The sequence below is a fragment of the Danio aesculapii genome, chromosome 13 (genome assembly GCF_903798145.1).
Source record: "Danio aesculapii chromosome 13, fDanAes4.1, whole genome shotgun sequence".
Lineage (NCBI taxonomy): Eukaryota > Metazoa > Chordata > Actinopteri > Cypriniformes > Danionidae > Danio > Danio aesculapii.
Window position 1 is genome coordinate 28,009,357 of NC_079447.1, and position 25,342 is coordinate 28,034,698.

At 37.5% G+C, this 25,342-nt stretch overlaps 1 protein-coding gene across 2 annotated transcripts in view; it reads left to right on the plus strand.

Moving 5' to 3' along the window:
• adka (adenosine kinase a) overlaps positions 1–25,342 on the plus strand; it is a 284,700-nt gene that overhangs the window by 237,975 nt on the left and 21,383 nt on the right. For both annotated transcript variants that reach the window (XM_056471599.1, XM_056471600.1), the window contains exon 9: positions 15,854–15,968. In XM_056471599.1, coding sequence (XP_056327574.1) covers positions 15,854–15,968 — 115 coding nt within the window. The remainder of the gene's footprint in view (positions 1–15,853; positions 15,969–25,342) is intronic.

A 25,342-nucleotide genomic window follows, 5' to 3' on the forward strand; every position in this document is an offset into this window, starting at 1 on the left:
TCTCTCTCTCTCTTTCTCACACACACACACACTTGCACACACACACACAAACACATTTTCTCCCCTACTCTCACACATTCTCCTCTCTCTCTCTTGCTCTCTCTCTCTCTTGTCCCCCTCCTTTCCTGTTATGACGCATTCCTCCCAGGTCTGCACCCAACATCGCCTACAGATGTTATTTATTGAATTTTGAGAATGCTCTTGGGAGGACAGAAAGAAATCCTCAGGGGCTGCTTTCAATTCTGTGGCTGTACTGGGCAGGTGCCTTTGTTGAAGAACCCACCTTGTTAGCTTCATTAGTCTGTGTGAGGATCCGCCGCCGTATTACGCTCAATTATACCACGCGCCGCATCCGCTCATAAATACTGGATCACCTTCCCCTTTTAGTCTCAGAATGTGGAAACACTGATTGGCCTTGTTTGCACATAACGCGTCAAAACAATACGAGTTATCTCTCTTTGAATAGCAGGGAAATGCTAATGTAATAGTAGTGTTCCTCGTCTCATATTCACAAGTGTAGAGGGGGGGGGGGTTAAATGTGAATTCATAAGCAAAGTAAATGTGAGTTTAGGAACAGCATGCTTAAATAATTGAAGTGGCTTATCTTTTTTCAAATGCAGTGCTATCCGCCTGAATGTGTTTCGTCTCAGTATGAATAATTGTCTTCCAGGATCACTCAAGGTGCGATCGACGTGACTGGAATGCAAAGCAGATTCTGGCAGCAGAGAGTAAGTTAGAGAGAGAGAGAAAGAGAGAGAGAGAAGAGGAGGAGCAGTTCGTGAGCCATAGAGATAGAGGAGGGGGCGAGTGCTTGCATCGCACAGAGTAAATATATAAATGGCAAGCACTGTCACACACTGCGAGTACCTCTTCACTGATTTCACACACGTCATGTTGATTTAGGGCTCAGAGCAAAGGGAATCTTTGACATACGAGTCTTTACCCTGATTTGGCTTCAGAAATAAACATCTCCACCGAGTATGGCAGCTGAAATGTAAGCATTTAGTGACAGGATGGAGAGAAATCGAGAGAGCGCTCTAGTTTTCAGGCCCCAAACGTACCAAGAAGCGGGTCTTCATTTGCTGTTTTTTTTTGACTGTGGTGTTTTTCGATCTTATTCATACACGCCTCCGCACATCAGCTGAGTTTCCACATCTGCTTATCTGCAGACTGATTCTCTGTTTATGCGGTTCGCGACATCACAGATGTGCTCCCCCATCATTTATCAGCAGTAATCATCGTACACCAACTCATAGCTAGAGTGAAAGCTGAGGTTTTTTATTTTATTGGATAATGAAGTAATAAAGCTATGAAAGGTGGGTTCCATTTTTGTGCAAATATTCAGAATATAGCTAAAGCAAATTGCAGTACTCTATTCAGATGATCTAAATTGTCACTTATTGGGTGTAAAATAGAAATGAGAATTGTAGCCGCTGAAGTAATTTATTGAATAAAATAAAAGGCTATAAAGAGTTCTGTTTGCTTGCGATTAGCCGAAAAAAAAATCTTCTGAGCAGTTATTATTTCAAGTCTTATATGTAAAATATTTACAAAACAAATTATTTATAATAAATTTTGGTGTTTTTATATACAATTGAAGTCAAAATTATTAGCCCCCCTGAATTATTTCTGTTTATTTTTTCCCCAACTTCTGTTTAACGGTGAGAAGATTTTTTTTCAACACATTTCTAAACATAATAGTTTTAATAACTCCTTTCTAATATATATATATATATATATATATATATATATATATATATATATATTCTTAACATAATAGTTTTAATAACTCATTTCTAATATATAAATATATATATTCTAAACATAATAGTTTTAATAACTCCTTTCTAATATATATATATATATATATATATATATATATATATATATATATATATATATATATATATATATATATATATATATATATATATATATTCTTAACATAATAGTTTTAATAACTCATTTCTAATATATATATATATTCTTAACATAATAGTTTTAATAACTCATTTCTAATATATATATATATTCTAAACATAATAGTTTTAATAACTCATTTCTAATTACTGATTTATTTTATCTTTGCCATGATGACAGTAAATAATATTTGACTAGATATATTTCAAGACACCTTAGACAGCTTAAACACATTTAAAGACTTAACTAGGTTAATAAGGTTAACTAGGCAGTTCAGGGTAATTAGGCAAGTTATTGTATAACGATGGTTTATTTTGTTGACTATCAAAAAAAAATATGTAGCTTAAAGAGGCTAATAATTTTGACCTTAAAATGTTTTTTAAAAATTGAAAAAACTGCTTTTATTCTAGCCAAAATAAAACAAATAAGATTTTCTCCAGAAGAAAAAATATTATCAGACATACTGTGAAAATTTTCTTGCTCTGTTAGACATCATTTGGGAAATATTCAAAAGAGAAAAATAGTTCAAGGGGGGGCTAATAATTCTGACTTCAACTGTATGTTTTTTTTGTTTTTTTCTTATTCATATAATTCAAACTCAGTCCTGGAAGGCCCGAGTCCTGCTGAGTTCAGCTCCAACTTGCTTCAACACACCTGCCAGAACGTTTTTAGTATATTTAGTAAGAGTTTTGTTAGCTGGTTTAGGTGTGTTTGATTAGGTTTAGCGCTAAACTCTCCAGGAGACCAGCCCTCCAGGACCGAGTTTGGACACCCCTAATATTGTTTTTTTACATTACCGGTCAAAGGTTTGGGGTCAGTTTTATTTTTTCATGTTTTTTTTTTTAAGGGAATTAATCTGTTCATCAAGGCAGCATTTATTAAATGTAAAAAAAATTAAGTTGTTAAATATTTATTACAATTTTAAATAACTGCTTTTTTATTGTATGTCGTTTAAATGAGTTTATTACTCCATTCATTTTGCTTTTATTACTATCATCATTAATAATAATAATAATTCATTAATTAATCTGGGGTCACCACAGCAGAATAAACCACCAAATTATCCATCTTACACAGCGGATGCCCTTCCAGCTGCAACCCATAACTGGGAAACACCCACACACTCTCATTCACACACATACACTACTGACAACTTTAGCTTACCTAATTCACCTCCTAGCACATGTCTTTGGACTTGTGGGAGAAAGCGGAGCACCCAGAGGAAACCCACGCGAACACGGGGAGGACATGCAAATTCCAACAGAAATGCCAACCAGCGACCTTCTTGCTATGTGGCGACAGCACTACCTGCTGCGCCACCGCATCGCCCCTAATAATAATAATAATAATAATAATTAATATTTGAGTGATTTCTGAAGGATCATGCGACTCTGAAGGAGTAATGAAGCTGAATCTTTAAAATTACTGGAATAAATTATTAAATTAAATTATAAACCACTTTTGAACAGTTATTTTATAGTGCAATAACATTTCACAATTTGTACTGTATTTTTTATTAAATAAATGCAGCCTTGGTGAGTAGGAGAAGCTTATTTTAACACATTTAAAATTCATACTGACACCAAACTTTTGACTGGTAGTGTAAATATAGTTTATTAATTTTTTTATTTTTTAAAATGTATTAATTCATTCATAGACATACTTATGTATGCATGTTTTTTTTTTTGCTTACATTTTCAGTTTTTTCTATTTTTAAGCTTTAAATTAAAAGGATTAATAATTTTTTTTATAAAAATCATGGCCAGTTATTTAAAATAAAAAACCATATTCAGTTTAGAGACAATTTATTAAGAGCTTAACAAAAGTTAACATTATTTATCAACAAACTTCATGCTTCTTTTGTTTTCTGAAGAATAGCTGTGTAATTGTTAAACATTTTTTTAATCATTCATATTATGAAGTCATTGAGAACTAAATCCTACTGTAAAAACAGTAATATATTTCTGTCAGTTTCTTTTTCAAACCCAAAGTTTTGTAGTTGTGAAGGCACCATGAGCACCGTGTTGAAATCCACGTGAGCATTATTTAATGATAGTTCATCTCACATAAAACTGTATAATGTTAGTAAAGTGACCCTTAGAGCAACACGCTCATAATGCAGACAGGTTGAGTGTGTGTAATAGATGGAAATGCACCACTTATTCACAGACTTCAATGTATGAACTTTTGATTTGTTCATCTGACATGAGATTCTGCATTATACAGAGTCTCCTCCACAAGCAAGTATATACATTAAGGCACATTTAGCATTTAAGAACGGTTATTTCTTGTATATCGATTTCAATATATTGATATTTCCACCCAGTAGGTTTTTAATAACCCAAAATCTGCGTTAAATACATGGATGGAAAGTCGGCTAATGATATGCATGATTGTGGTTTTAGGCTATCTGAATCTCTCAGAAAATCCCAGGAAGCCTGTTCTTCAATACAAACTACCAATAAGCTGTGTGTGATTATCTGAGGAACTCTGCTGCCAGACATGCTGTACCTTTGTAAAGATAATATTTTTCTCACATCTTAAACAATGTGGCAACATTCAGAAGTGTGAAGGAAGAGTGTTTTTACAATACAGCTCTACATCTCGTGAAAATCTACACGCTTTATGAAAGTGAAAATCAAACACGTCTGCTTAGCATCAATCCATTTCCCTTGCTTCAAAGAGATGCCTTGTTAATAAATCAATTTACATCTCAAGAAGGTAGATAAGAGTGTGTTATTTTCTCTCTGTATTGAGCCGGCATTAGATCTGGCTCGCAGTGTGATCCGATCCTCATCTGTTTTACTTAAATACCCTTAGATGTTGAATCCGCCGCAGGGTAATTGATGTTCTATTGGCTGCTGTTCCTCCTACAGATTACAATGAAGGAGCTGTTTTATTAGCTTTAATATGGACACAGAATTGGACACCCTAATAAGGCAGAGTTTTTTTTTTTTCTTTCCGCCTGCTTTCATCATTATTAAAAGAGAACATCTCCTATGATAATCGCTGACAGCTACATTATGGCTTTCGTGAACTGATGGCTTCTAGTGAAAGGAGGGATATTATGGTTAAGCTTAATTAAGCTTGTGCTTATTATGTTTTTACGCTTAAAACCTTCATTACACTCCCCTCTGATCAAATACAGTTATTGAGTAGCAAGTAGTCAATGGCATGAATATGCTAATGTGTGTCTGAGACCTCGGTGAGGGACTGTGCAGTCTGCTCACTTTACATTGGAGCTATAATTTACTCAAAATGGCTAAAGTCCTTTAGTCATCCTCATGTTCTTCTAAATTAGATTGATTTACTTGGATCAACAGTTTTTATTCCTATAGTGAATGTTAAAGGGATAACTCACCCAAAAATTAACATTTACTCACACTCAAGTGGTTCTCAACTTTTTCTGTTGAACACAACATGAGATATTCAGAGAAATGTTGAATAGCAGCCACTGACATCCATATAGGAACAAAAAATAGTCAATGGCTGTTTTTTTTTTTCAGCAATCTTCTGTATATTTCCTTTAACACAAGAAAAGGTTGAGTACACTAATGAGAGAATATACATTTTTGAGTGAACCATAGCTGCGTACTAAATGGCACACTATACACCATGCACTATGTACTTTTACACTTACACACTCAACAGCATAGTATATGTATGTAGTGTCATCCCAAATGGAACACCATTTCCCTGATGATGTTTGACATTTGCCAAATTAGTGAAATAAATGATCAAACTACCAAATAATACCTGCCATGAGTATAACCGCATTCACCATAGGGAGGCGGGTTATTTTAATGGTTAAATAAATGCATTATCCGGGTAATTAAAATGCACTTATTTTTAGAATTTTCACTGTGGTCACACTACTTACACTGTTTATACTACAAAATGGCGTAGAATAGTGCATAAGGATGCAATTTGGGACGCACCTGTTGTCTTTAAAAATAAACAAAACTTTAGTACTCCTTTAAAGAAAAAGCTAGGTTGCTGCCGGAAGTGGTGTCAGTGAGGCCAGCAGGGGGCGTTTAACCTGCAGTCTGTGTGGGTCCTAACGCCTCAGTATATTGATTCGGACTCTGTAATGCTCAGTAAGCACCGTCTTTTGGATGAGATGTTAAACTGAGGTCCTGACTTTCTGTGGTCCTTAAAAATCCCAGGATATCCTTCGAAAAACGCATCCTGGCCAAATTTGACCACTGACCTCTGTCCATCATGGCCACTTAACCATCCTCATATCATAATTGGCTTCATCACACTGTCTTTTTCCACCAATCAGCTGGTGTGTGGTGTGCGGTCTGGCGAAATATGGCTGCCGTCACGTCGTCCAGGTGGATGCTGCACATTGGTGGTGGATGAGGAGATTCCCCTTAAAAAATGTGTTAAGCTCTTTGAGTGTTTAGAAAAAGCGCTATATAAATGTAAGGAATTATTATTATTGTTATTATTATTATTATTTTATTTTTATTATTAAAAGTAGTATTCAGGGATAAATTCTACTTTTGTTGGATTTAGTCGATATTAAAAGAGAAATGGTAGTTTTAGCCATTTTTGGTTTTGTTTAGGAAATGCATGAATATGCACTCTAACTGCTTCATGTTAGTCATCAAATGTTTTAAAGTAAACTATAAATTATTTAACTTTAGGAAAATAATGTAACTTTACAGGTGAACATATAGGTAGAGCTGTGTGATTAATCGAAATGAAATCGCAATTTGAAACATTCGATTAATTAATCACAAAAGGCTGTGATTATGAAATATACATGTATTATTTCATTTCCCCTGCCCAGAGCAAACATGTGACTGCCGGCTGTGTGTGATAGTTTTACTAGCCAATTGAGTGAGCACACTTTTGTTCTGCCCAATCAGAATTGCAAAACAAACAGGAAAGCAGGTGGAATAATGGCGTCTGCTGCTTCAGAAGCATTTATAGACAAATTAATATCAAAGAAAAACAGCATTGGTAGTTTGAGAATATTTTGACAGACAGACACCAAACAAAAACAGGTCATTTTAAAGAGCTGTAGTAGAACTGTTGCCATGACTTACTGATTATTGAGCTGAAGCTTGACTACAAAATGAAATCTCAAATCAAATCGCAATATCTGTCAAAAATATTGCAGTTAGATATTTTCCCCAAATCCTACATAGTGGACTGTATTTCTTTAAGTTTTAGTTATAGTTGGATTATAATTATAGAATTATATTTCACATTGTCGTCTTGTGCTACATTCATTCCTTCATTCATTTTCCTTCGCTTAGTCCCTTCATTCATCAGGGGTCAACACAGCAGAATGAACCGCCAACTTATCCAGCACGTTTTACACAGCGGATACCCTTCCAGCTGCAACCCAGTACTGGGAAACACCCATATTCTCTCACATTGACAAACATACACTACAGCCAATTTAGTTTATTCACTTCACCTGTACCGGATGTCTTTGGACTGTGGGGGAAACCTGAGCAGCTGGAGGAAACCCACGTGAGGAGAACACGAGGAGAACATGCAAACTCCACACAGAAATACCAACTGACCCAACCGGGACTTGAACCAGCGACCTTCTTGCTGTGAGGCAACAGTGCTAACCACTGAGCCATCGTGCCACCCTTAACTCTAAACTGAATTAATATTTTATATTTACATTAACATTTTTTTCCACTTTACTTTGTTTAATATGATTTTTGTATATATAAAATCACCTTTTTATTGTGAACCCCAAAGTAGGCCCATGTTATCATTTTGTTCAAAACTTAAGCAGCAAGTTTCTCTTTAGCTTGCCTGGTTTTAAAATGACGTGAAGCTAATTAAATAATACAACAATTTTCGTTTTGGAGTGAACTTTTCCTATTAAGCAATTAAGAATGACTGTGTTGTTGAAGCCGGCCAACACTCCAAAACCACAGTCTTGACCCGTCTCGCTTTATACATTCAATCTCAGTTACAAATTGCCTTCAACAAGCCCTGAAATCCAGTATCACAGTATTAACCTCTCCATTAGCACCTCTGTAGACTCCCACAACGCCTCTCCCTTCTCTCCTCCTTGGGAACGATCAACCTTTTAGTGGTGATTAGAGGCTGTGTTTGGGGAAGTGATTAAAAGCCCCCTACGCAATTTAGCTGGAGCAAGTTAGCGCCAGTGGGGGAAACGGCAACATGGGAGCACACATCCCACGGCAGCTGCTCCTAACAGTCTCTGCGAGCCCCTCTGGCCCCCAAAACCACAGCACCTGTCTGCAGGAGAGATGCGCACAGGAAAAAAAAAAAGCCTCTTTATTCCCACAAGGGCTCTTGCCTTTCTCTGTCTGGACTCAAGGATCCAGTTGTGATGTGTCTTGATGGGTTAATTATGAGAATAGCTCTGACAGTTGATATTCAGATCAAAGTGAACAGGCGTTCGGTCCCTCTCGGTCCCTCAGGCATATATGTATTCACACCAGCAGATAGCTATGCAGAGATAAGTGCCTGAGAGTGAGGCGGGAAGGCTAATTTATACCCCACACCTCCCGAATCCTCACTTGCTCTCTTTCTCTCTCTCAGAACTCCTCCACATCGCCCCTCCTCTCCCCCACCAAATCATGCTCCTAAAAATTAAACGACTCTTTAGAAGTGAATGATTAATCTAATGAAGCTGCAGAGGTGTTCTACTTCTGCTAATGAAGCCTTGCATTCTAATAAGTCACAGGCATACACTGTAATCATAATTGAAATGCCAAGCAGGGTTAAAGACAAACTGTGATCGCAGATGTTGCAGCGGCAAGATATATATGCAGAAAGAAAACGAGTAGGCAGTGGCTGCTGGGGGGCTTTTATTCAGAGCTCAGGGTCCTCGGATTCCTGCTAAACATCTGTTTTTCAATGGGCAATCGCTGTATCCTGAATACATATACCAGACTTCTCGGCTTTTACAAGCGCCTTGTAAGTTTTCCGCGTGTGTTGACTCTCCCCTATGCCTGAAATGAAACACCTCCTCACCAAGCTGCTTTGACACCAAGACTTTGCATTTCTGCATTGTTCAAGGCCAAAGAAAGAGGAATGAGTAATGCTGTTTGATTGTGTCAGTCATTTAATCTGCACAGCTGAATGAAACGCCGTGCTGTATGAATATATGACTCCATAGGTGCCTGTACAGGCCTCTCCTCCCCCCCTTGCCTTGCGCCTTCTGGGTCTCCCAGCGATTAAGTGTTCATGAGCATGTGTAGCTACGCTCTCTCATGGCTATCATGTGTTTGATAGTTATAATGACGGGATAATGGCGGGTTTGTAGGCAGCCACTTCTCGTCACAGGATACCTATAGAGCCGCAGCCCCTGACAGATTTACAGTACGCAGTCAGCTGATACTGTAAAACAGTGCAGGTTTTATAGAGCTCTGGGCTCTGCTTAGAACAAGCCACCAAATTTATACTTGCCTGCATTCCGGGCCTAGCCTCGGGGCTGTACTGTCTGCGGTGAGCCTTTCTGTCGAAGTCGTAATTATCTAGTTAGTTTTGCATTCTGGTGTCGGTTCCGATTGGAACACTTTGTTAACCTTCCCCAAAGCATGCTGTATTAATGATTTCATCCATATTTATGAAGTGGCTTCATACTTGTTGGAAGAGAAAAAAAAATCATTTTTATTGTGTTTCAATTGAAATGCAAGTCATTAGTGCATTTTTAACCTACTGTTTGACGGCGACTGTTATTGGGAAGCGTGATGCGCTTTAGTATGCAATAAAATTGCGTACAAAAACAACTGCCGTGCTGTGTAAACTCACACCAAAGTCGATACCTTGAGCAGCGAGTGCTGCAGTAAGCTGATTGAATCTGTGCTCTGCTGATTGGCCGGGCTGCAGGAAAGTGGACCCTTTTAGTTGAGTGTGGAGGGAAGCAAAGGTGATGAGGCAGCTGGGACACCACACTACCTCGCCATTAACAAAACTGTCAAGGGCTGGTGGCTGTCGTAGCCAAGCCGCCTCTCTAGACTGCTTTTGGCAGGGGGACGAGTGGACATGTGACAGACTCAAAGCTTTGGCAGGGTTGTACTGCCTCAGACCCTCTTACTGGGCCTTTGTGTGGGACTCGGGGTGGGGGGATGGTATCGAACCACCAGCACTCAACCCTTTAGACCAGCCCACCCTGCCAGCACCGGCACCACCCTTTCCATATACCCCCCTACACACCAGCCCAGCTCCTTCTGTCCAGTGCCAGCTGGGAGGTGTGAGGACTAGAAAATGCAGATGATCTCCCCAAACGTCAAACACATTCATGTGTGTCTAAATGGTAGCTTCTTTCTGCTCCAACACTGTGCGTCATTCCCTATAGTATTTTTTAAAATAATTTGTCAGTGGTGGATTGAAACTTTGGGCTTGTGTGGAAACTTTTTTTTTTTTAATAATAATTTTTTAGGGCTTTTCACCTTTATTGTATAGGACAGTATTGACCTTATTCTACAACGCGGAAGTGCGCTCGTTTTTGCGACTGTTTTAGGACTTCCGATTCAGTTGCCTATGGGAGAAATGACTAGAAATAATAAACGGCAGAAAACGATCAAACTACTCGCTCTACAAACAAGTGTTTGCATGACTATACAGACAAAGTCAAATAATATTATACGAAAAGATCAGTTTGCAACATCAAGCAGCATAACGAGCTGTTTTTTACCTCTAAAATGAATGGAAGTGAATGAGACCGGAAGTTTCGAGCCAAAAAGATTCAAATGGTTGCGCTCGCTCATAAGCGGAGAATAAGGTATTGACAGGAAAGCATGGGAAGCAGAGAGAGGGGAAGAATCGGCATAGGACCGCGAGGCGGGAATCGAACTCGGGTCGCCGTGAGCACCGGAGTGCATGTGTAGACGCACTAACCACTACACCACTGGCGCCGAAGTGGATACTCTTTTACACTGGGTTTAATAAATATATAACCAATAGTTTGTGCCCTGCCATGATCATGAATAAAGTGGGTGCAAAGTTTGTTCTGTCTTTTATAAAGATCAAATAATGAAGTGCTTTCACTCAAGAAACAAAAAACCAATGACTGAGTAGAAAGAAGAGGATTTGCTGTCCAGTCATGGGCCAGACTAACTTAAATTTTAGCATCTTTTATAATATAAGATTTGTGCCAAAGGCATTCAAGGACAGGAAAAACTGAGCGCCCATATATCTACCATAAACTTTATAACTGGTAATATGATGCACTAATGACTGCTCTAATGACACATTTGCTGGTCAAAAGCCTGGTTACTCCATTTAGGTTTGATGCAAGTTTTGGACCACATGTCAAAATACCAACTTTGAGGCAGTGTTGAATTATTTTAAAAAGTTATTCTCATTTCCAGTGAGGTAGTGGTTTATGGACAAACAAGGTTTCTCTCCTATAGCAGTGATTTGTAATATATAGCAATATTATTTGTATGTATTAAATGTACGATAAAATTGTCTAATTTAATTAAAATGAATTATAAACAGGTATACTGGATCTAGTATTATATTTAATCCGTTTTATAGGAGTTGGGGTTATACTGTACATATGTATGTATCATTTTTGTACAAATGTGCTTATCATTTTTCTTATTTATTATTAATTTTGTTGTTAAATCCACAAAGTCCTGGCATATTGACATGTGCCTACATACACTGTCCCAAATCAAGTGGTATTTATTGTGAAGCAATACAGCAAACATTCAATGCAACAATAATAATAATTTAAAGAGCTTCTATTATGGGTTTTTGAAAATGACCTTCCATGCAGTGTGTAACTCAGCTGTAACTGAAGCGAAATATCCAGCCAAGGCTTAAATCTGAAAGTGTGCCATGTTTAAAACTATTGATTCATCTAAAAAGAGTCTACTGGTTTAAGTGAATTGTCGGGGTAACTAATCTCTAGCTGTGTTGGCGTGACATTGACACGGAACTCAAGCCCCACCCATTTTTGCACGTGCAGACCCTGGAAAAAACCCCAGCCCCACCCACAAATACTATAAAAAAAATTAAAAGAAGACAAACACTGTAGCAGATCCCGGTTAAATCATGTCGTGAAGATGCTGTGGTATTTTCCCTACCCAAAGAGGCTGTGAAGAGTCAGTGGTTGAGCTTTATTTTTGCAAAAAAAACTCAACATTATAGCCCCAGCATTGTGCTGTGTTCCTGTCGTATTTTGACAAGTGCTTCAGCAATGTGCACACTTACAACGGGGGATTCATCAGCCGTTTGTTAAAGGAAGGATCAGAAAAGACTATTAATTTATGGGACTATGTCAGAGCTTGACAGGAACTTTACAGTTTACAGTTCATGGATCAGTTTCTTCCCCTGAACATTTAATTGTGTTTTGTTACTTGTAATCGCTCTACGTGGCACGCTCATACTGTATCTGGCTAACTCCTTACATTCTCATGTCGCGTTTAAAACCACATTAAAAATGCGACTCGTGAGGATTTATTTAAAGATTTAAACGCATTTGTGAACTCGCGATCCTCTGCCGTTTGTCGTTGCCATGGCCACCATCAGCTGTTCCTACACACGTGTGGCAGTCAAGTTTCAAAACAGTTCAGCTTTTGCCTCTGTGGATTAATACTGAATGCGTGTCACTGTTTTTACTTATGGTTAAGAATAGAGTAATATGCTGGTGTTTAACTGCATTGCTTTAATGCTCTCCTGCACTGGGCTCACACATACACTCTGCACTCTGACTACTTCAAAATTGTTCATAAGCCATTCTCTCTGTCTCGCTCTGAACGACCAATCGCAACAGACGGGGTCATCGGACCAATTAACACAGATTAGCATCGCACTAAGGAGGAGTTTGGGAACAAATGAATTGCTCCAAAACCAAAATATGACCTTTTTAATGCATAATAAGGGCTCCTTAAATAACCATTAATATCCTTGAACAACTATCAATTTGGATATTTTTCAAATCTTAGTGGATCATATTAAAATATAGCTAAAAAAGTCATTACACCAATTTATACCAATGAAAAAAATCACCTTAAAGTTTAGCTGCTTAAAGGAAATCACTAAAATTACTTGATGACGTTTTTATGTAGATGCTACTTGCGGGGGAAAAACTTATTTAATGCAATGGAATTTATACATTTGGTTTCCAAAATACACATGAACCCTCTGTGGATGTGGACAGCACTCTGATCTACTTGCTTTACAGAGCCCACTCCCACCTGGTCAAAGATGGCACGCCATTCTGGACCATGTTCTTTGACTCCACCAGTGCCCTCAACATGCCTCTATGACTCTGTAACAAGCTCAGCGCGATACCGGTGTACGCCTCCACAATCTCCTAAATCATAGACTATTTTACCAGCAGGCAGAAGTTTGCGAGGCTCCAGGGAGAGAGCGTGGAGGTGGTGTAGTCCTACAGGTTGCTTGGAGTCCACTTAAACAGCAGACTGTACTGGACAAACAAGTAAGCTGTGCGATGGAAGAAAGGTCAGAACAGGAGGCGCATGTTTTTCAGCATATACAGCTGGCTGCTATAGGTGTATTTTACCAGTGTAATTCTTTTCTATCAGACAGACGTTCTCTCTTTCTGAACTCATTGAAAGTTATTAAAATCAAGCTCAGCATAAACAATTGTGTATGTTCTTATGAGGCTTGTAATATTGGAGATGTAGTTTTTGCTTATACTACTTCATTCAGAAATGAGAACCATTGAGCAGTGTTCAGTTGAGTTAATTATTTGTTCACCAAATGCAGGAGTTCAGAACCATTCCAAATGTATTTCCTCCAATACTTTTGAGCAACATGGATTAATAATCTACAGTGTGAAACATGCAGGGTGACAGTGTAGTTTTTCCTAACAGACTATTTTATTTAGAGAGAGAATTAAAAGCATAAAGTACAACCAGTGTAGTCTGATTTCTGAATGAATGACTCTTTTAAGCTAATTCTAAGTAAATCAAAAACATATTTGTTTCTGACATGTTCTGAATCCAAAACAAACGACTTTTTCTTGTGAATCAAAAGACAAACAGTGCATCCAGTGTTATTCACAAATGAATGGCTGTTCTGAGTTGGTTTTAAGTAAAGAATCAACAACTTGACAAGTATAAACTGTTTTATCCTTTTTTTTTACTTCTTGACGAGGAGTGTTGGGTAAGTTACTTTAATAAAGTAATAGATTACAAATTACTGACTACTACTGGAAATTTGTAGTCTGCTTACATTGCTAATTACTTAATGTAAAAAGTAATCAGATTACTAATTGCTTTACTTTGAAGTTACTTTTAAAACATAAAATATACCTATAAAAATACAAAATAAACTGCAGCTTTTTCTGTAATTTAATATTCACTGAAAAACATTACAAAGGGTTTATCACAGCAGCTTGACAAATTCCAAAAAACTTCACCTGAAACTTTCACAGAACATTCACTTGTTCCAAACCTGTTTGTCTGTCTTTTTTTTTTTTTTTTGAACACAAAAGACATGAACAAAACTAGATACCTGTAACCATTGACATTCATAGTATGCAAAAGCACTGCAGTGTTTGGGTGTTCTGTGTTTAAGGTAATTAGTCTACCAAAATGTGTGTATTCCATACAAAGCATGATCGTTTTTCAACTGGTGCACCTGGAAAATGCGAGCGCGTGCAATATGCGCTTCGATTATGGGGGTGCAAGCCACGTGCCTCCATTGGAAATAACGAACTTGCACCCGCAAAAGACGCGAAATGTGAACGGCCCCATAAGCAGCTACGCTTCTCTTCACATTCAGAAGATACCTTCACTCCTAATCCTGCACAAAAATTCAATTCAGCCTGTTTAGGCTGAGTTGGACTGCCGTGTTTTTGGGAGCCGGCGTCCTCCTTGGTGACGATTGTTGTAGTAAAATGCTTTTTATTCAAGTGCTTAAACAAGTTGCTGGTCAAGTTAAAAGCAGTCAAAAGTTCTTTAGAGACGGGACATAGACTACATCAATAGACTAGACTACAGCAATAAATTTGGTAATGTCTGTTTTTCCACTTGAAACAACCACTCTCAACAGCAACCATATCAGCTGTTCTCCAGCTTAAAAGTGCATGCTTATTAACTGACATTGCAGTTGAAAATGTTATTTAAAAGAAGCATTTTTTTTCTTCTAAAAACTATATTTGTAACGTAAATGGCGCAGTTTCTCTGACTTTAGTAACTGTAATCAAATTACACAAATTTAAAATTTAAATTACATCACTGCGTTCCTCAAATATGTAATTAGAATACAGTTATAGGTTACTGTGGAACATGTTACACCCAACTCTGTTGATGACCAATAAAATACTTGATGTTTAGTCAGTCTGTGTATATATACTGTAGTAAATTTGTTCACGTCATCTCCAATATCAGCTGTCTACTGAATTGTGAAACTCAGATTGACTGCCTACCTCAATTTTTCATGAAGATGTGTTTGAATGATATAGATTACATGTACAGTATCATCTCAGAAGATCTCAATCCTTTTATCACACCTTATTTTTTTTAGAAAAAACTAATCTTCTGTTTTGTTACACTTCAAATCATTGAAAGCGTTGGCATTCCAAGCGTTGGCTAGTAGCTAGAATGCTCAACCTTTTTTGGAAGAAAATAATTGTCAGTGTTGTAAATGTACCTGTTTGAAAGCCAGATGAAAATCTTTAAAGCCAGTGAGTGATGCATGCATCATTTTAATATCTTGTTAGCATTTAAACATTTCTTTGCTATGAAGTGAGTCATGTGTGATGTGATTCTACATGACATTTAGCGTTTCAACAGCCATGCTGAGTGATTTGTACAGTTGTTAGCAATTGCAGTCACTAAACATGCTCAGTAGGTAAGATGATGACTCAGGATCTTGTTTTACAAGGTACAACATTAGAGAGAATCTAATTTGATCTACTCTACAATAACTTAATATTGGCTTCTTCCCCTGAAGTATGTGTTTTATATCTTTTTTCTTCTCTCTCTCTCTTCTCTTGCAGACCGAAGACATCGAGGAGATTGCAAAGAAGGCCCAAAGCTTACCCAAAGAGAACAAGAAAAGGCAGAGGATTGTTGTCTTCACCCAAGGCAAAGAAGGAACTGTAATGGCCAAAGGTGCGTGGGTCAGTTTTCATGTATTCAGAATTAGATTTCGATAATCCAAGCTTTTAGATCAAGAGCATCTCGTGTTAAAAAGAAATCAAACAACCCCCAGAAACCCTTTTGGTTATTTACAGTTGGAATGATGTTGATAGATTTCCTCTGTAAACATTAGTGAATAGCCTCAAACAAGGTCATCTTAAGAATAGAATGCCGTTCTCTCTGACGGCTTTCGATGTTGCTCAGTGTGAAATGAATTCGCCCTTGGCAGTGACCTCCTATCTCTCAGATGCAGAATTTGAATCCAAAGGGCTGTTGCAGTCACATTGCTATGGTAACTGAGTGGTGGGGGATCTTTCTGTGGAGTGGATAAGTTTAACTGAATAGTGGGGAAAGCATAACAGTTGTAGCTGATTAAACCAGCGGGGTTTGAAGCAGAAAGCAGGGAGGCGGCAGGAATGTAAGGGGACAGGCTGAGCTGTTTATGCTCTTCTTCTTCCCCTGCTCTTCGTTTCGGCTCTTTTTGCACCTGCCAGAATGACATTCCTCACTTTTACAGTCCTCAGCCAGTGCCCAGTCTCAGCTAAATTCCATTTGTTCGGGATAATTCGCCTTTTATTGCCTTTTGTGTTTTGATTCACTGAATTTCACAGTGTTCTTACAATGAATTCCGTCGAGGTTGGACATTATTTAAATCTCTCGAGGACACAATGAGCGGCTGCCCTTGCAATGCTCTGGAGACCCTGGAAAAACAATGAGGTAAACATGGTACATGACCTTTAGTGTTTGAGACAAAAACCCTCAAGAGTTTCTGCCTAGCAGTAAGTGTACAATTTGAGCCTTGGTGTTCATGCCGGGAGGCACAATTTTGTTATATTTGTTCATTAAGATCCCCGTTATTCCTGGGGTCCAACAAATAAAAGACAAATATACGATAAACCTTAACAATTGAAACCAATACCAAAACCAAATAAAAAGACAAATTGACATTAAACTATAACAATGGACCCTGTTTACAAGACATCATAATCTTAAATCCTTGAAAGTTTTTAATATTTAGATTTTTTTTGTTAAACCTATGAACATTTCTATGTATTTATGAATATATTATATCATCTGTGCATCAAATTACAAAAAACAAACAGTGTTTCTAATGCAAAGTCTATGGGGCTGAGAGTAAATTTGACGTTAATCTCTCCTCTGGCTGCAGTTATCAGTCTCACACTATTTTATTCCTTTTTCTGAAAGTCTTGATAACACCATCAAGGAGTTTTTCTTTTATTATTTCAGCTAATAGGATTGTAAAAAAATGATTTGTTGTACTCTCCTATTCACTGCGCTCTAAGTTTTTCCCAGCTATGACAACTTCTGCTGCTGAGAAACCCGGAAATGTGAAAAGGCTCAATGGAAACCAATACATGGAACATTTAACATGAAGTTGCAACCAATATTTCCTCTCAAAATTAAAACAACGATTCTCATTTAATTTACATCAAGCACTTTTTTTCTAATTGACACTAGGCTTACAGCTCAAAAGTTTGTGAGAGAATCCACATCAAGGATGCTTTGACCATTTTAGAAAAAGACAGATATATCATGAAATATTTGCAACGTTTTTTTTTCTCATTTAGTTTTTATTGCGGTTTCCAAATTTACATACAGATGTATGGTATATAGCAGGGGCTCTCAATGTCTACATTAAAAGGTCCAAATCTGAATTTTTGTTAAGGTCAACGGTCCGGAACAATTGATATTACATAACTTGTTTTTAATAAACATCCATAACATGTATCACAAGTCAATACTTCTTATTTTTCTTTAAACAAAGTGGTATTTGCATTCAAAACACAACAAAAGGTAGGCCCAATATTATCTGGATGCAGCCTTGATGATGCAAGCTGAGATTGCATATCTCAGAGATGCTATGTCAGACAAGTCAGACACAATGCACTCAATGGAGCCTGTGAGGGGTATGGTTTGTGGTGGGCGTTAAAAAGCATTACATGCAGGCCAACTGCACCAGGTATACATCCAGACCTCTCCAAAAAAAAGTGAAAAATATAAAAGGTGTGTAATGAAAACTTTAGGTGTTAGGGTTTCCTATATCTGTATTTTGTGGATACGGCCGTTCAAAATGTCCGTGTTTCGTTTCATAGTGACGTTTCACATTTCCACTCTTTACAACTCCAATTGTCTAATTACAAATTAAGCAGAATGGCTTTGTGCTGGCTTGTGGCAAAATAAATGCAGACTTATCTGTTCATTCAACTTTGAACTGTCTATTCTCTTCATCTTTTCTTTTCCGTGAGACCGACATCTCCATCCATTCAAATGATAACTTTGCTGTGATCGTTAAAGCAGGTGCTTGCATGATTATCCTGCTCAATCACGTGAAGCCTCATATGATCACTGGATGTCATGTCAACAGTCGCGCATGAAAACTTTGAATATTTTGCCTTTAATTTTATTTCAGCCTGTATTTTTTAAAACAAAAATACAAACAACTAAACTGTTGATTTACAAGGTATATGCATTTATCAATGAAGGAAATCCACAATTTAAATCCTTTACGCATCGTCTTGCAATACGAAATAGATTCTGGTCTGGATTGAAAATCCTTACGGTCTGGATCCGGACCAGAGTCCAAACTTTGAGATGCCTTGGTATATAGGGTTTTCCACAATGGCTGCGCAAAACAACCAAACATCGGAATCCAAAAATTGTAGAAATAAAACAAAATTATAAAATACAAAAAAAAAAAATTCATAAATAAATATAAAAGTTACATTCATAATTCAAGGACATTATAAGAACAATAACAACTCATAATTGTTTTGTATGTCATCAAAAAGAAAACGGATAATACTGATTTGTTACTTGACAGTTAAAATTCAATTGTTTACTTTTTTAGTCCATATTGTGGTCAGTTTTTCCCTAAACTATATACATTTGAAACCGTGAGGATGATACTTTTAGAATCTTAAATGTTAATTTTTACCAAAAAAAATTGTTTTATTTATTTAAAAAACAAATAATAATAATAAATTTTAAAATATATATTTGTGATTACAAAGCTAAGGTTTCAGCATGTTCACCCCAGTCAAAATAGTTGCCATTTTTTAAAGAGTCTTAAATGAAAGTAAATTCAAAGATATACATTTTATTTGAAGCAAAAAATATTTATAATGAATAATTTTTAATGGCCCTAGTGTTGTCATTTCCTTGCTTTCGTCAATGTTCAGTTAATGGTTTAATCAGATTTAAGCTATTTTTATTTGCTCAAAAAAACTTTCTTTTACTCTTATTTGTCACTTTAAAATGTTTGAAGTCTGATTTCAGCATGTCTTTAAAAGCTAAATAAAATGACAAGCTTTGAACATTCTCTTCATTTTCACTTTTTATCCAACAGATCATTTGGTTTCCAATCCCTAGTATCACTCTATAAAATAACCTAAGATAGTTTTTTAGATTATACAGGCCTCTCTCTAATTGACTCATGACCTGACACATGACATCCCAATGACACTGCAGGCCTTTCCAAGTCCCTATTAGCTTATAGGTCTAATCCTATTCACAAGTCTGCCCTACAGGATTGAAGTGTTGTTAAACAGAGCTGTCGCAGAGCTCTGTATTATACAATTTACACAACATGTTACCAGAGTAACGCGGCAAAGCTGGCTGTATTGGTTCCACTGCGCTGCGTTTATCACACAAACGCTAATAGCATTAGTCCCCCAGGGCTGATAAGGCTGCTCAGGCAATTGCTACTCCTGTAAAGCCTCATCAGAGGAAAGCGCTACAAGACAATCCTTCCCTTTTTGCTACAGAACCGCCTCACTCCCACTTGTTCCCAGCTAACTTTCAGCCTAAGCGTCGGCTTTAGAGAAAATACTCTCCTGGAGGCATTTTACGCAAGGCTGAGGAGGAAAAAGACAGCTCGGCTAACCTCCCGCAGCCCTTTCATAAGGAGCCGTAGGGTCGACGGCAACCCCCGGCGAAACGGCGAAGCGAACGAGTATGCCATGTACCAGCTAGTTGGCTGTAAAAAATGTCACACGAGCCGCGAATAAGCGGGTTCAAATAGCAGGGGCGACAGAGAAGGAGAGGGACGTTATTGCTCCCCGCTGCCTCCGCCAATAAACATCAATATAAAAGAGAATTGAAGATTTGCTCAACCTCCCAGAGGCTGTGCTCTGATGCCGTCTGATCTCTACATTTCATTTGCAATTTGCTCTCTATGCGGGGATGTGATCATTCAGCAGGCTCTGAATGTCACAATGAAGTTGTTTTAATGGTGATTAAGAAGGCTGGGATGATAGGCCCTGGGGGCGACGTTCCAAAGAGATGCAGATTTGTTATTGTGCGCTTCGTCTTTGTGCACGCCGGCTTTCTCTGGCGGCGTAAACGCAGGCTGTCCTCGCCCCTCCACATTAATTTCCTTAATGAAAGCTGCCAGAAGAGGAGCCCTTAATGAAGCACCTTTGTGACATCGCTGAACAGAGCGCGGCCCTGCTGGCGCACCTATTACAGGCTCATATTAAGAGCGCGGCGCCCACGGTCTTTGATCTAATGATGGCTGAGTGCGCAGGGTCGCCCAGGGGCTCCGGCAGGGACACGAGAGGGCTGACGACAGTGTCACGGGGAGGAAAGGAGTCTGTGATCTTCTATTAGCACTTTCCCTCCTCCGTGAGTTCACGAATTAAGCTAACTTAATCGCACTCTTCGTGACCGGCTTTCAAAATAGAACGTCCCGTTTAATCCCAAACTACTTTATTCGTAGGAATGTAGCCCAACAAGGCCAGCCTGACAGTTTCGAGCTGTTTGCACTGAGTCATAACTCTCCAGTGTTATACTTTAACTTCCTGGAACTGAGGTTCATGAGAGATAACCTTTGTTGTGTTTCTTTTAATAACACAAGTGAAACTAACACCACGACAGGACGGGTGTCTTCGCATTTCTGCAGAGTGAGAGAGAGAGAGAGAGAACTGAAGTTTGTTTATTTCCAGCTGACTTGTGAACTTCACTGTTCAGTGATATCTGGATGTGACCGTATCCTTATCTTATCTAGATTGGAGTACTTTGGGCTTGGAAGTGGTTGTCCCAACTCAAGCACATGATGTGATTTACAGCTCAAAATCCACCCTTTTTATTTGCACGGTTGTGCGTCGTCCAACCCGCAATTAAGTTGGCAGATGCAGAGAATGTCTGACTGCTGCTGGAAGTGTATATCTTACAGACACTCTTTAATTAGGGCTAAATAGAGTTAATAATATCTATTTTAATAGTCCATTACACTCATTTTACCATGTTCACACTTGTTAACATACTACTTCTCATTCTTTAAAGGCAACCTGTTATGCACAAATCACTTTTGCATGGTGTTTGAACACTGATGTGTGTCCACAGTGTGTAAACAATCGGCATGTAATGGTAAAATCCACCTATTCCTCTTTATATAATCCACATAAATCTGATGTAGTGTCTGAAATGCGCTGTTTCAGGTTTCCCTGGCCTATAGCATGTAATGTATTCTTATGCTTTTGTAGTTTGATTCATGTTAAAAGCAAACAGAAGTAGGTAGAGTATATATTATATTACTGTCATTTTAATACACAGATCCAACGCAAACATGATTTCTTTCCCACCGGTTTACGTTTATGTTTTTATATAACCCTGTGTTTGTTTGACAGTTCACTCGCAATAGGACGCCAAGGACAACTTTAATTAATGCTCAAATAAAATGCACTTTCTGACAGTTGGCTTTGGGTGTAAACCCATAAAATAGAACATCAGGAGTTTTAGCTGTCAAAGCTCTAAAGTGCATGCAGATAATACACTTTTCTGAGGATGAATAATTGGAATGTCAAGTGAGCTCAATAGAGATGATAAACCAAACCAATTTTGCTTTAAGAGTAGGCATGGGACGATAACCTGTTTTAAGGTTTACCGTGGTTTGAAATAGTCAAGGTTTTAAAACTGGCAAAATGTTCTGTTATACCATTCCTAAGGTATATGTACAGTAGGGCTGGGCGATAAAATTGATATCGATATTTATTGACCGAACACTATTGTAAATATCGCAACAAAAAAAAGATTCGGTATGTAGTTTCGGTATGAAGCGCTATAGCACGTGCCTTGAAAGCAATGCCAATAAGGTTGGGTGTAAGTGTCGTTTTCAATGGCGGCGCGCGACTTGCATAACGCGCATATGGAAGCGACACGCACATGTTGTGCAAGTGGCGTCAGGGGCGTAGCGGACATTTTAAAAGAGTGGGGGGGGTGGCTGTATGAGATCATAGGTTCATATGATTATTAATCACCTGTTTCTAAATGGTCTGTCTCTAAAAGTGAGGGGGACGTATTCCCCCATCGCCCCTGAGTGGCGTGCACAAGAACCGCGCACAATTTCCAGCCGCCCCTAGTTGAAAACATCTGAACTTTTCCGAACGACGCAAGCACGAGTAAAACTAACCAATCTGCTTCACATTTTGTATGGAATATACAAATTTCTGTAACAATAGCAGGCTAATTACCCCAGACAAACACAGCACACCCAAGCACTGCAGTCGTTTTTACTTTTCTCCAGAAACTTGCATCGGAACTGCAGTAATGATTTGTCCATTTGTCATCCTCTGAGAAAACAGTTGATCAGATGGTTGCCTAGTTACAAGAGACGCCACGGGAGTGTGAGCGCAAAGTCCATTGTAAATGGTTAAGGAATCCACATGCTTGTCACTTCAGGTCAGAATAACAACACATGCGAAAATGCGTGCTGTATAGCAGTAGTGAGGCGATTATAAATCAAAAAGGATGTCGCCAGACTGGCTTTTTGGTTTCTTTTCTTGTGCATCCCAGCCTCTAGCACCCCATCTGAAAGATTTTTTTAGCATAGAGGGTAATATAGTCGTTCAACTTCACAATTTGTAATGTTGTACAATGTATTTCAATAATGATTGCTGGATCCTTTACTTCAAAGCTCAGATTTGATTATCATAATTTGTTTTGTTGACAGAGTTTGAGGTTTACTGTATCATTATTATTCACACCTTAAAGTTTGCTTTGTTTGTTCAGTGTTTACGCTTTACCATTTCACACACTTTGTAACATTTTATTTTTTAAGTTTAAGAGTCTCTTTAACACTTATGTTTATTTTAAAGAGATCAGATTTTTTGTGTAAATATTTTTGTCTATTAAAGTTATTTGTCTTAGTAATGTTGATAAATTAAAATAAAGTGGTTAAAAATATCCTAATATTCCTAAATGTGTTGTTAAAAAATATTCAATAATTATTGATATGGAATGATATGAAACATGATATTGTGAGAATTTTTTTTGCAATATCACCCAGCCCTTTTTTTTTTATCTGCTGTAAATAAAATCTGTTTTCGAAAGTATTGAAGAGAACAGACATCAATGATGTATTTTAATTATTAAGCCTGACATGTTTATTGGTCTAAAATATTCTATAAATGTTTCCTTAAATAAAATTTATTTTGTTCAGTGGGGGAAAAGTTTTTTTTTTTACCCAGGCAAATTACAAAGAACTTATTTTTGAACTTATTCATACCATCAGAAACTTATACCCATGCCTATTTGAGTGTATCCGAGACAGAGACTATAAAGGCACCACTATCTTCAGGACCTGTATCATCATCATAATATTTCGTAATTCTGCACATCACAGAGCAAAGAATGCATACTATATTGCAAGTGAATACAATCGATATGGATGGAAACTAAGGTTTCAGTCATAGTCTGTGTTTTGAAAAAAAATCGCAGTTTTAATACCTTTTGTCAAATTCTTTGCCATAAAATGTTTATTAATAATCATGTGCTTAGTCAGTAGGTTTCAATATGTGATGTGTTGTGCTGTTTGAATTCATTCAGCCACGTGAGTTTGCAATCATATTGAATGCTTTTTCCTTTACTTGAGGAAGTGGCTAAAAGTGGACAACCTCAAAATGGTTTAACACCTTGTTTACACCTATTTATTGTTGTTCACTTTTGATTTGAATTTGGAAGATAATGCATCTTAAGGGAATAGTTCACCCAAATATAAATATTAACTCATAAATTACACACCCTCAAGTAGGGCTGCACGGTAAATCGTTTGAGCATCAATATCACAATGTTTGTGTTTGTAATAGTCACATCACATGAAATGCAATGTTGAGTTGCGATTATATTTGACCGGAAACCACAGGTCAAAACGTATAAGATTTGTGGAGACTCTTCAGAATTTTAACATAATAGAGGCAATGTTAATCATGTGTTTTAATGCCTGTGACTGTAAAGAGAGCATAAATTATTTTATTGAAAAAAATGATATGAAGAAGTCTCTGCATTGTTAATTTAGATTTGATTATTTGATTTCTGTAATCGAATACTGTTAGACTAAACCGTAAATCACTGTTTAATACTTGCTCCATTGTGTTTATTTAAGACTATACTTTGTTTATTATGTATATAATGAATTACATAAAAATACAGTATATTTCACTCTCCAATAAAATCATCCAAATCAAGTCTTAGCAAAAAAAAAAGTTATTTAAGTCATCTGGTGAAATTCTATGTCAATATATTATGTTATATATGTCGCAGAGAAATTTTTTTTTGCAATGTCAAATTTTTCCAGTATCGTGCAGCCCTACTCTCAAGCCATCCTCAAGCTCATTTTTAATGTTACCTGGCTCTTCAATGCTGTATAATGGTTTTGGGTAGTGGACATTTCTGAAGTGCATAAGTTGTTACGACCCTGTCTTCCCTTTTCTTCCCTTTCGGTGGCCTCGCAGTGTGTTAATTAGTTAATTTAAAGTCCCTTTAAGGCAAGTCATTTGACTCGGCGGCCATTTTTTCTCTATGCTCAGGCATTCTGTCTGAATGGGGAAACATTAGATTCTCCAAAACTGTTTCTCAAATTTATGATTACATTACCCATTTGGAATCACCAATAAAATTAAGCAACATTTTAAAACTTCCAAATCAACTAAATCGGCATATTTTCAGGTTGCCCAAACTAATGTGCATGGGCACTCAAAAGGAACAAGATCACGACACCAACCTCATTTATGGCAGTTTTACACATTATCATCCTCTGGAAAATGATCGTCCGATCACGCTGGTTCTCTGAAGTAATTCACAACTTGGTCTTTATGGCGAGTCTCCTGCAGAAATGACAGAGACTCTTTGTTTACAAGTTTTTTGGTGTTTAAGTAGTTGCTGTCATGTGTTGTGCGTTTGACAGGACTGACTGTACCTCGCGTTTATTTCAGGCAGATTACAAAACCAGAAAAAAAAATGTTTTTGAAGTGCACTCGGTTCATTAAAAAGTGGAGATTTCAAGCTTTATTTGGATATATTTCTTATGTCTGTGAAGCAAGTATTCACTG